Source organism: Scophthalmus maximus, chromosome 3 (assembly GCF_022379125.1).
Source record: "Scophthalmus maximus strain ysfricsl-2021 chromosome 3, ASM2237912v1, whole genome shotgun sequence".
Taxonomy (NCBI): Eukaryota; Metazoa; Chordata; class Actinopteri; order Pleuronectiformes; family Scophthalmidae; genus Scophthalmus; species Scophthalmus maximus.
Genome location: NC_061517.1, coordinates 6,549,098 through 6,561,584, shown reverse-complemented (window position 1 = coordinate 6,561,584; position 12,487 = coordinate 6,549,098). Strand labels below are relative to the sequence as shown.

At 45.1% G+C, this 12,487-nt stretch overlaps 1 protein-coding gene across 2 annotated transcripts in view; it reads left to right on the top strand.

Moving 5' to 3' along the window:
- LOC118316380 (nucleolar protein 4-like) overlaps positions 1-12,487 on the top strand; it is a 118,765-nt gene that overhangs the window by 58,542 nt on the left and 47,736 nt on the right. For both annotated transcript variants that reach the window (XM_035644145.2, XM_035644144.2), the window contains exon 5: positions 3,447-3,600. In XM_035644145.2, the coding sequence (XP_035500038.2) occupies positions 3,447-3,600 (154 nt within the window). The remainder of the gene's footprint in view (positions 1-3,446; positions 3,601-12,487) is intronic.

Below are 12,487 nucleotides of genomic sequence, written 5' to 3'. Positions count from 1 at the left end.
GAAAGGACGTGGAATAACAGAGCCCGACCGATATGGATTTCTGGGGGCCGATATAGATATTAGGGAGTACAAGATTTCGGATACCGATACATCGGCCAATATTTGTATATATTTATCTGTCGATGATTCCTAAGATTTCGCTATCAAACCTCGGCAAACCCATATATCGGTCGGGCTCTACTAATAAGCCATTAAAACCTGAAGCTGTGACATCTAGAGAAGACGTTTGAAGACGTTGGCCGTCGACTGTGGGGAAACTGAATGTTTCTGTTTTCTTAATAGACCATTTTTAATAATAAGGATCTTACAGAGCTGTTGCATAATCTTCTATCAGCGGAAAACTGTCTTGTGTTCACTGATAACAGCAGTTTTTAGACACATTGAAACAGTGACTTATTCTCTGGACTCTGTGGTCAAATGACGCAGCTCTGTTGATCACTCGGCGGTCTCCAGAACTACCCGGAGGCTTCCAATTATTGTGTGTGTGTGTCTGTGTGTGCGTTTAGTCGCACTGGCTGGTTGCAGTGAGGAGGCTAATCCAGTGAGACGAGCCCAGGGAAACTCCTCCTCAGCGAAGCCTTTTTAATTGACAGATATGGGTCAGTGCTGCCACATCGCCTCACTGCGTGTGTGTGTGTGTATATATATATATATATATATATATGTGCAATTTAAATGGCTTTTTTGTCTTGAAATGGAAACGGTGGGATCCCCTGCCGTGTTTCGCCTTTCCTATACTGATTGTGCGGTAACGGCACAAACAACAGTTTTTTCCCGCTGATTTAAAGAGCAACTTCTGCCCTTTCACTTCAGTAAAGTTGAATCCCAGTGACAGAATCATCCAAAAATGGTATAAAAAAAAAACACTCAATTTATTAGGAAATTACAAACAGCTCAGGCAGAGAAGCTTGCACATTGATTTATTTGTTATGTTTAGCATATTTTTTCCATTATGGGACTAATACAGGATTGTCTTATTTCATCTTATCTTATCTTATGTCCGACTGTGTTGTCAGCTGCATCACCGATTGATATACATCCTATACTCAGTTTGTAAAAGCTTTTTCCCATTTCCAGTTTGAAAGAGCTGCGGATGAGATTCTGCCCTCTGGGGAAATGGATGCTGTGTTTGGTGTTTACAGAGAGGCCAAGACAGTTTTCAACCTGAAATTAATGTACAAAAATACAAAGGAGGAGAGTCTGTCTGAGTGCAGTGCACCGCACGTTACCAGGTAAATTAGCACATTTGAAGCTGCAGCCTTTTTTCCTGAGCAGCGACTGAAAATACCACAGCGTCGATGAAATGTTTCTGTCTTCACGCTGCATCAAGCCGCCCTCTAGTTCTTGTCTTGTGATGTTATTATCTTGTTGTGGGATGAACCCATTAATTACCTTTTTTTTCTTGCAATTATGGCAGCAATGTATGAAGGAGCTGCAGAGGGTGAAGCAACAGTGTGTTTCAACTCTGCCTTCGCACAGACAGAGAGTTTGTGAGTATTCAACTGAAGTTGATCCCTGAAAAAGGCCTTGAACATGAGGGCATGAGCAGTTTATTCAGTTGACTCGATCTTTGTCATTTCTCATTTTAGCCTCGGAAGCAGAGCAGCTCTCATTATAAGCTGAAATCTTTTTCTTCTCCGTCATGTGTGGAAACTGTAATCTGCTGAATTATGCATCGCATTCCCGCTCAGTGTGAGGAGTGACGCGTGTGTTCAATAAGCAGGAAATGCTTGAAGTCTCTTGTTTGTGTCATCGTCACCATGGTGTTGTCGTCCGTGTGTCAGTGTCCACTGTCCACCTGTCAGACGCAGCTGCTGTCATGAAAAGAGACATTTTCATGAACAGATTAAGTTATGAGATCTGAGCTCATAACTTAATCTGTTCATTGTTTCTAAATGTGTGTGTGTGTGTGTGTGTGTGTGTGTGTGTGTGTGTGTGTGTGTGTGGGAGCGCATGCATGCGTGTGGTTGGAGATGCATGTCACTTCTGTGTTCCGACAGCCCTGTGTCCTTCGGGATTACGTCCATATGGGGTGATTCTTTCGGTGCTGTCGCTTTTTGTCGAGAGGTGTAGAGTAAAGGTGTGTGTGTGTGTGTGTGTGTGTGTGTGTGTGTGTGTGTGTGTGTGTGTGTGTGTGTGTGTGTGTGTGTGTGTGTGTGTGTGTGTGTGTGTGTGTGTGTGTGTGTGTGTGTGTGTGTGTGTGTGTGTGTGTGTGTGTGGATGTAGGAGACTGATGGTTATGTCCCATTACTGTCCTGCAGATCACCTTTTAAAAACAATGCCCATGTGTTTTAGTTTCCTAACATTCAACTCATTTGCAATTATTAATAACGTGACTACGATCTCTTTCCAACATAATAAAAAGCAACAATCTGCATTGTTTTTTTGCCTGAGCTATAAGGCTGATTGAATTAAAGGGGACATTCTAGTCGACTTCATGTTCAGTCTGAACACATCTTTTGACGTGTGCAGCCACTCACTATTTTTATACAACGAAATACCTGCTCTGCATCCATCAGTCACTGACTGGTTTAACATCTGTTTCAGGAAAGTTAGTTTTTTTTTATTCTGTTGGTATACCCAACAGTGATGCATTTTTCATTTCCAACATTCTTTTGGACGGACGAAGAGAAGGAGAGCAGCTCGGAGTTTTCGAGGAAAAACGTCTCTGTGTGATGTCGCTACCGCCGGCGTGGCCTGCAGCGGCTGCACACTGAGCGCGTTGTGTTTGATTTGCCTGCCTGTCGTCTCTCTGCCTTGTGATTTCGTGTTTCCTCTGGTGTGTGAGTTATACTGGCAGAGCAGCTGTCGCGGCTGCTCCCATGGATGCTGACACGGACAAAGCGGCAAATAAAGAGATTAAAAATGGCTTAAAACAGCTGGTCAACACTGTCATTCATGAAAAAGGAGGGTGATCCGATTTTAGGTGGATTCACACGACGTTACTCGCAGAGTCACATTCACAAACACAATGTGTCCTCGTTGATTCAGTCTTGCTCCTTTCTACAACTCTGTGAATCTACGACCAGTCACGTCGACTGAGATGAAAACTTTTATCTGTTTGTGTAAGTAGTGTTGATACAATTTGAGGCTCTACAACACTTCAGTTCCACTCACTGTCTCAAGGAAAGACTTCCTCTGAAGTCATCTACACATTTGTCCACATGACGTCAACATATTTGATTTACAGCAGTTTATAAAGCAATTCTCTGCATGTCGAGGGAGAACAGAAACCAAGTGTACTCGTGAATTTTGTTAGTGATCGAAGTTGTTTTGACTGTTTCCACTGAAGTTTGTCTTCGGTTCAAATGAAAGCAAAGTGCCTGAAATATCCCACTTTATAGTCCCGTGTCCGGATCTGCAGAGAATTCACAGCACTAATGCAATACTAACACAATTTGATTACTGATTATAAAAATTCCTCCCGTCTCTTCTCCTCCGGTCAGGATGACAGTTCACTGAGCAGCGAGGAGGAGGCAGAGATGAGCGAGCCCACATGGCTAGCACCTGATCTGGGAGCAGCGTCTGACCTGAGCCTGCCAAGCCGAGGAGAGAGGATGCGCCACAGTCCCCAGACCACACACAGCAAGGAGGATGACGGTAAGGAGCACGATGTCTTCTATTCATTTCACGCTGCTGCTGTTGGACGCCAGCACTGTTCTCCAGGAGCCGAGATGCAGAGCCCTGATTTACTTTTCGAGTTTGTAAAGGACTGAAGGACACAGAATTTATTCAGCTCACAAAGAAGTTTCTCCTCAAAATGAATGTGGAGGTTTTTTGAGCAGCCTGTTGCAATCAGTGCTCACTTTTTGTGTGACGATTGTAAAGAAGTGAGACAATGATTAAGGTCATCAACAGCCTCTGTCAGCCTACAAACTGGCTCGGACTTGTAGGTTTGAATAAAGCAGCTACATTTTTTTGAAGAGGCTTGTTTATAGCTTTTTACTAAAAAAAAATGAAAACCTGCAGAGGCCCAGTAGAGAGCCGTGCCGTCAACCCTTGAGCAGATGAAATGTTTGCAGGGTTCTCTCTTTCCTCATTTTTCCTGTTGCTTCACACAGAACCTTCACCCTTCTTCACTCTGTCACCCTGTGTCCCTTTGTTTCTGTCTGCATTTTATTGCATTCTATCTGCCCCCCCCCCCCCCACACACACACACTTCTCTCTCTCTCTGAAACCCTCCCCGTTGTGAGGAGCGCTCGCTTTGAAAACGGACGTATTGTTTCATAAAGCTGCAAGGATACAGCAATTACCTGTGATGTATTGAAGTTGAGCTTCTCTAGAGTTATTTATTTCTCCCCCATTCATGAGAACTTCACACACACACACACACACACACACACACACAGAATGAAGCAGCAGGCCGGTTAAAAAAGGCCGAGGGAAAGAAACTGGCATGAGACAAGATGGTTGGAAGAGGATGGCATCATGGGAAGGTGGCGGGATGGAGGAGGCCCGCTGGAGGATGTGTGCTCAGTGTGTGTGTGTGTGTGTGTGTGTGTGTGTGTGTGTGTGTGTGTGTGTGTGTGTGTGTGTGTGTGTGTGTGTGTGTGTGTGTGTGTGTGTGTGTGTGTGTGTGTGTGTGTGTGTGTGTGTGTGTGGCCTACAGTAGGTGGCAGAGTGTATAAGGCCTTGTCATTAAAAGGTCACTCTCTTCCCTACACCTCATATAGAAGCCAGAGGAGGGTTGTAGGCGTCCAAATGCCACAACACTCAGAGGAGCTGAGTGCCTTTCCTGCTCAATTAGACTCTGGTCTAGTCCAAGGAAAGAGACGGACAGCTAAGCCTCCTCTTATTTCTCTAATGCACAGGAGTGTCAGTAATGTATTAAACACTTTGCTCGGGCTGATGGCCTGAAGTCTGGCCAGATGCATGGATCCATAGGAAACCAGGAAATGTTTAGGGTTTCAATGGGTCTTGGAAACTGACATGTTTGTGTTTTTCTTTTTTCTTGTTTTGGAAATGAAAATGTGTCCTCAGCCTTGGTGAAATCCCTGCCTTGGATTTTTGTTTGTGATTTGGAAATGAGCTCCCTGCGATGTCTCGGATCAATGTGTTTTTATCACTGCACCAAATTGCACGGTTTCTTTTTCATCAAGATCCATGAATTATTCAATTGGGAATCCCTTGCCCTATCTGAGAATGTTGATGAAAGTGATTTCAAAAAAAATCTGGATCTGTTCCTTACTCTGGATCCACGCCGTCCTTTACTGGGATCTTTCTTGGCCCGAGTTCCATCTTTCAGCCAAGTTGGCGGTAACCTCTAATCCCGATAAGTGAAATTTCATGGTCATTACATGTATTGTTCAGATGAATCTTGAAACCCCTTGATTTGACATCAGGTTTAACGTTAGTGGTGCTCTGCAGCTGCGGCAGCCACGTTTCCTCCTCTGCTTAAGCATCTTGTATCGCTGTGTTCTCCCTGCCCTCAAACTCTCGGCGCTGTGGGGAACTCGTGGCAGCGGCCGCTCTTTCTTCTGACAGCGAAGAGACGGAGGTTTGAACACGCATCCAAAGAGCTTGCGGTTGAGCCGACTCCCAGTGTTAATATCAGGTGGGTGTTTTCCTAACCAGCAAGCTGTCAGGACATTTAACTGGAGTAGGCAGCTCATTTCAGCACAGCAGATGGTCCGCACACACACACACACACACACACACACACACACACACACACACACACACACACACACACACACACGCCCGCGCCTATGTCCAGCTCAGAGGGAGCCCGTAAATCACTTTTAAGAGGCTCTGCCTGCCACCTTGCCTTTCTTCCTTTCTCCTCCACTCAACTTAAGGGTGACAGCTGAAGTGGAAAGCTTTCATTCTGTGATGGTTGGGACTGGCGGTTTGAAAAGTGTGGCTGGTGGCCGACTGTCGACGCCGGGAAAGATCGGTGTTAAAAGTTGCGTAAAACACAGCCAGTGGCCCTGCGTGGTCTGATCTGTCGCAAGGCTACTGGACAAAAAAGCTGAGCAGGTGAACTGAATGATGAAATGTATCACGAGTCCACTGAATACAAAAATAAATCAGTTTCTATAGAAGTCTTTGAGAAATTGCTCTACTTCTCACTTGATTCATGACGTCAGTGAACATTTTCAGGAGTTAATGGTCTCAATCTCTAGCTTCTTCAATACAGCATGATGTTCATTTTGGAAATCATGGTCCCATTTACAGTAAAATAGACAATAATAAAGTATGATATGCATTGGGGCATGGATACAGTGTGATTGACAGCTAGTACCGTCCAATGGGTGCAGGTCGCAGTTGGGCGTGCAGTGTCCTTGAGATCTCAGTCAGGCCCAAACCCCCCGCTCCCCCAAATATGGTTACTTCATGACAGCACATTTTCAAAACGATTAACGCACAGTCTAAAATATAGGCACACTGTCCAAAATACTCAAATGCTCGTAAACCATTAAATAGGTGCAACAAAAAGAAAACATTTCCCTCAACCACCACAACCTCCTCTTCCTCGACTCCTCCGCCGTGCACTCTTACTCTTACTCGCCTTTGGCCTCTTTGATCCGTGCTCACAAAGAGCAGAACAGAGGTGGCACCCTTGAAGACTGATGCTGATTGAAGATCCGTACAAAGGAGCTTCACACAGGTGCATTAGAGATTCCTAGAAGTCATTTCTACCAGCTGTGAATCGACGTTCGCCTTTTTTCATAACCCAAAGGGTATTGGGTCTTTGTATGAGATCCGTTTCCACCGTCTTGAAAGATTGTGTAACACATTTGTAAGTGAAGACTTCTGCTGTGCTAAGAAGGTTATGATGAAGACCATGTGGACCCCAGTTTCATGAATTAAGTCTTAACAATCAAGAAAATCTGTGATCGTCTATCACAGATTTTATGGAAAAAAGAATGTTGGTTGTTGTTATCTTTTATCAGTGGTTGTTTGTTTTTTCTGTCAGCCACTTTCAGCACTACATGAAGCTGGATGAATGTGTGTTTGGCTATTTCGTCGTTCAGCCTTCCTGAACAAATATAATCAAATTTGACGAAACAGCTGTAAACTTTTGTCCTGTATTCCAGTCATGCGGAAGCTGACGTTTTGAATTTGAGTATGCCAATTACTGCAATTAACCGGATGCATTTTGCTGCAGTCTCATAAATAAGAAGCCGGTGTCAGTGTTTCTAATACCTAATTCTAGATCTGTGACAGTCATTTTGATGTCGAGTCAGCTCTGGTCCTTGAGATGGTCAAACAATCCGTTATCGAGGCGCCACTGGGTAAAAGATCGTGGCTTTGAAAGCCTTTCCAGAAAGATATGTGGTTTTCATCTGACAGCTGCAAAAATAAGTGCTAGTGGCGAACCAGTGCACAGCAGCACGGCCAACCTTGACACGAGCTGTCACTGTGGATTTATTCATCCGACGCCCTAGGACCCAACCTTGGAAGGAGCTCATGCTGGCCGGGCGACGAGCTGGGTCATCAGACCTGCTTGCACCTGCAATAGACTCGTTTCATGTTGCTTACACGGTATCTTTCTGAGTGGGCGTGTTCACATGTATGAGAAAGTGTGTGTGAGAGCACTCTTCACCCCGCCACATCACTCCGGCTCCAAGGGTCTGCATTCTTTGGAAGTGGCCCCTTCACTGCCTCTATATGCCGGGCCAGCGAGCATCCTCTCATCCCCTCCCTGAAGCTCCAGAGAGACGTCCACACCAGCTCCCCTCTGTGCCGCTGACCCACCTGCCTGAGAGGCTCCCGTCTGCTGTGCGGCACGCCGCAGAGTGCCAGCCCTGCTTCCCCGGAGCCTCTTGTTCTTTTGTAAAGGCCTCGTGATAAAGAGGGCTTGTCAGAAGATGGAGAGGTCCTCTCCGCGGGGGATAAACTGACGAGAGGGAGGGAACAAGTGTGGAGTGCAGAGGATGGAGAAGAGTAGGGAAAGGGAGAAAAGACGAGGAGGGAGGACGAAGATGACGTTGTGTAGGACGGAGAAAGAAGGGGAAGTGCGGAGTCAATGGAAACAAGGGAAACAAATTGGCGGGGGATGGATAGGCCAATACATTGATCTGTGGACATACAGAGCACATTCACAGAAGTAATGTTCAAGTAAAACTAGTTTCCTTCTTTCTCTCTCATGAAGGAGTAAAAAGAGAAGAGAGAGACAGGGAGTCAACAGATCAGTGGACTATCTTCTCCATATAATATGTTAATACCTTATATCTTGCCCTGCACCCTAACCCCTAATCCTAACCCCTCACCCATCCATCCCTCGTATAGAAAGTTAGCTCGTTAGCCTGTTAGCTTGCAGCACTTCTCTCTGCATGTTTGTTCAGATTCAGGACTTTAGCACTAGCTCATACAGATATGTGCTGTTTATGAGCTTTGGGTACAGTTTTCTTCCATGCAACAATGCTACAACTTTATTTTCCTCCTCTTTGTGCAAGTGGCTAATTGAGCAGCCTCCTCTTGTGGCTTGGAGCAAAGGAGGAAGTCAGTTGACACAATATAAAGAATGATGGAGAGTTAGGGTCAGGAGGAGGTCAGGTTGGTTTGATGGGTCGACAACACAGAAGTTTAGGGCTTCATGCCTATTGTGACTACTGTGGTCAATGTTGCAATTGCTGTATGCGTAATCAGGGAGACCAAGTGTCAGAATGGTGAGCAGGTATTCACACAGACAGGCAGACATTGCTCTAACAGGTAAGCAGCCGGTCAGAGCCACTGTCAGGTGAACAGTCAGGTAAACAAGCTGGAATTCAGCCAGGCTGCAGTCGACAAAGACACGAGGAGAGCAGAGTTTAACTCCCTGCCTGCCTCCCTCTCCCCTCAGGCACAGAGCCACCCCTACACACACGCACACAAACACACACACACACACACACACACACACACACACACACACACACACACACACACACACATAGACACACACACACACACACACACACACTATGCACCTAACCATGTTGGTGTACACACACACCCACACTAGAAAGCTGCATGTCTAGAAATCTCTGTCACACACACATGCATGCATGTAAAAGTGTGTGTATTTACTTCATGGATACACGGTAAAATACACACACACACACACACACACACACCCACACACACACACAAATAAACACATACATTGATGCTGTAGGCCAGTGGCCCACATGGTCTAATGTGTTAAAGCGGTGCACAGCAGAGGAAAGTAGGGCAGTGGGAAACAAACGACAGGATGACTTTGATCCCCTTCCTCCTCCCCTCATCATCATCCTCCCCTCACCCCTGCTACCAAGAGCAGAGTGTGTGTGTGTGTGTGTGTGTGTGTGTGTGTGTGTGTGTGTGTGTGTGTGTGTGTGTGTGTGTGTGTGTGTGTGTGTGTGTGTGTGTGTGTGTGTGTGTGTGTGTGTGTGTGTGTGTGTTGGGGGGGCAGCGAGGATGGGAAAGGGTCTGAACTGCAGTATGGATGGAGGGATGGAGGTCAGGCATTCAGCTGAATTAAAAGAGAGGAGAGGAGGCAGCACTAGATTAAGTCATCCCTCTGTGTCACTAGTAAACTGGATGTTACTGGATGGAAGCCAGCAAACGGACGACTGACTCATTTCAGTGAGATGGAAACCAGAGCACAGTTTTTATCTGGGAGTGTCCAAAAATATATTCATATGCATATACATCACAATAAAACCAGCGTTATGGTTAATATATGGTTGTTGACGTTGACATTTTTCACTCATTCCGCGGAGACTCAATAAGACAAAAGCATTTGTCCAATACTCGTCTTTAGTCCATTTAGACAAGTGAAGTCCTGTAAGTGGTGTAAGTGTTATCCTGCATCCATCATAGTTTTTCTGCTTCACTGGACCCCGACCTTTGTGGACTGTGGTCACGACCCCCTTGTCACAGTTTATGCAGGATGTCTTTGAACTGTGAGCAGTTCTGAAAAAGTTGAGGTTTCCCTCTCAGATCGAAGATAAGAGTGAACGGCGTCCGCTGTAGAAGTATGTTACTTTTCTCTAGTCCTATATTAATGTGAGAAAACATTTACTGCCTTTTTTTTGGTGAGAATGTTTGGAACCAGTTCTAAATAAGGCACCAGCACCATGTGGAAGGGACCACCAGCGATGCCCAGACCCCTTATTTGGGAACCACTGGTCTGATTCTCAAACAATAGTATATATATTAGTGTAGAAATGAATTCGTTATAAACACACAGCTTTCATACAACATTCATTGTTCTCATTTTTCATGTGAAAACCTTGCTTGAAAAATGCTGGAATTAATGAAAAATAAGCCTAGTTATGCCACTTGGATCAGTGTCTGCAGTGAAGAATACAAATAAATGAGATGGAATAATTCTGGATCTGTGAACTCACCTGATGGTTCATTTATCTAAATGAATTGTCACACATCATCGTAATCCGATTGCTCTTGTCTCTCGGATGTGACGTGCATATTTAACTGAGATGTTCAAGTAGCTTGTCAGACTCTTGTAAAACAGTCCGACTGTTGAGTGTGACACGCTAAAAGGTAACACTACTAAATCCATAACGGGTTTTTATTTAATCAGATCTTTGCGATTTTCTATGCACTAAACAGTGCAATTTACTGCACCCAGTGACATTGATATTAAAACATTGTTTCTAATGAATATTTCTTATGTAAATGCCTAGTTCCTTAGGCAATAAGGCATTAAGTAATAACACACACAGTTTCAGGTCATTGTGGTGTCAGCCCGCGTGAGGACGAGTGACCAACTTAATGGAGACACACATTAAAAATGCACAGAAACATTAACATGTGACATTTCCATTGTAATGACTCCTTGGTTTTGTGCTTGCGTCTCCAAATGCGTCTTCAACATGCAGCTTGTTAGTGTGCAACGTGCTCTTTCCGTCATGTTGTTTTTTTGTGTATTTTAAATGCACACTATTCAATTATAGTGTGTATGTTTGCATGTTTTTTTATCATAAGGGCAACCTCATCGAGCTGCATATGAATGTGTGTTTGTATGTGCTTCTGTACATTATATATGCAATTGTATGTGTATGTGTGCATGTGTCGATGAGGGGGGCTCTGCACTGCGCGGGGTGCAGTAGCTGCTTAATTATTAACGCCCCACCCTCCAAGACTCAAACTCAACTAAAAAGCAATGCAATTAATATTACAAAGCCTCCATACTGCTCTACTCCTCACACACACACACACACACACACAGAGGGGGTGAGGCTGATAAGTTGCCTAACAATTTGTTTGACTTGCAGGGGAGAGCGCCAGCTGTGACTGAGCTCAACCTGTTGACATATTTATATTGTCTGTAGTGTGTGTGTGTGTGTGTGTGTGTGTGTGTGTGTGTGTGTGTGTGTCTCGGTGTGTGTGCGCACCTCTGGTATGTGCAATTATCTGGTTGACTTGTAGTGGAGTGCCTTGCAGAAGCCTCCTGCCTGGTCGTAATGAGGTCTGCGAGCCGCGAGAGACTCGAACCTCGACAACCCTTTTTTCGAAAGTGTCTGACTAAACTCGATAAGCTCTCAAATCAGCTTGTTCGCCGCTTTGTCCTGCATATCAGAGGCTCACCGGCCGCAGCCAAAGTGTGAAGTACACTAGACCAAATCAGCAGTCAACCACGTGGCCATGTCCACTTTGCGTTGTGTGATGTGCACTATTTAGTGGAAATGACATGAGGTCAATTTGCAGCAGCAGTTGCAATTTTCTGAGGCACTTAGTAGCTGGAAAAGTAAACCCAGCTGAAGGCAACAGGTTCAGGACACATCTGCGGTGTCTCTGAAATGTAGAAAATCACTTAACAACTTACAGAAAGCAGGGGGATGTAAGATTAAAGAAAACATCGCTCCTCCAAAAAATATCACTTGTTGATATGTAAAAGTTAAGAGTCTGTAGTGTGTCAATCTGGAAAAGTAGTGGAATAGTTTGGGTTTATAGTTATATTTATAGAAATTGATGTTTATCTGTGTTAATGTAGACTGAGCTTTTCAGTCCTACACATGTGGATAAGTTTGTTTGCTCATAGTGAACTGAGCTGAAAGACTGGGAAGCAGAACAATATGTCCTCCTTGTTTTTCCTTGTGTCAGAATGTCGCACATCCTTCACCCTCCAACGTTTCCTGCCATCTCCATCGCCCCCGTGACCCAGTTCTAACGAACCCGGTAAAAGTTCAAGGTGTCTTTGTGTTCATCTTAGTGTGTGTGTGTGTGTGTGTGTGTGTGTGTGTGTTAGGGGGGGTTCCAGACCCTGGGAGTGTCACTGTGTGTTTTCCTTTTTTTATGGTATGAAGGGTTGAGCATCCAAAGGTTGCTCAATAAAATGTGTCCCAATCTGAAATTTGTTCCCGTTGTTATCAGCTAGCTTGCTCCCTGGGAACATAAAGCACGCACGCACGCACGCACGCACGCACGCACGCACGCACGCACGCACGCACGCACGCACGCACGCACGCACGCGAGACAAATACACACCTGAGGGAGCTCCTCACTCTCCTGCAGTGAGACGGCTGCAGTGGGACCTGACCGCCTTCGAGCTGAT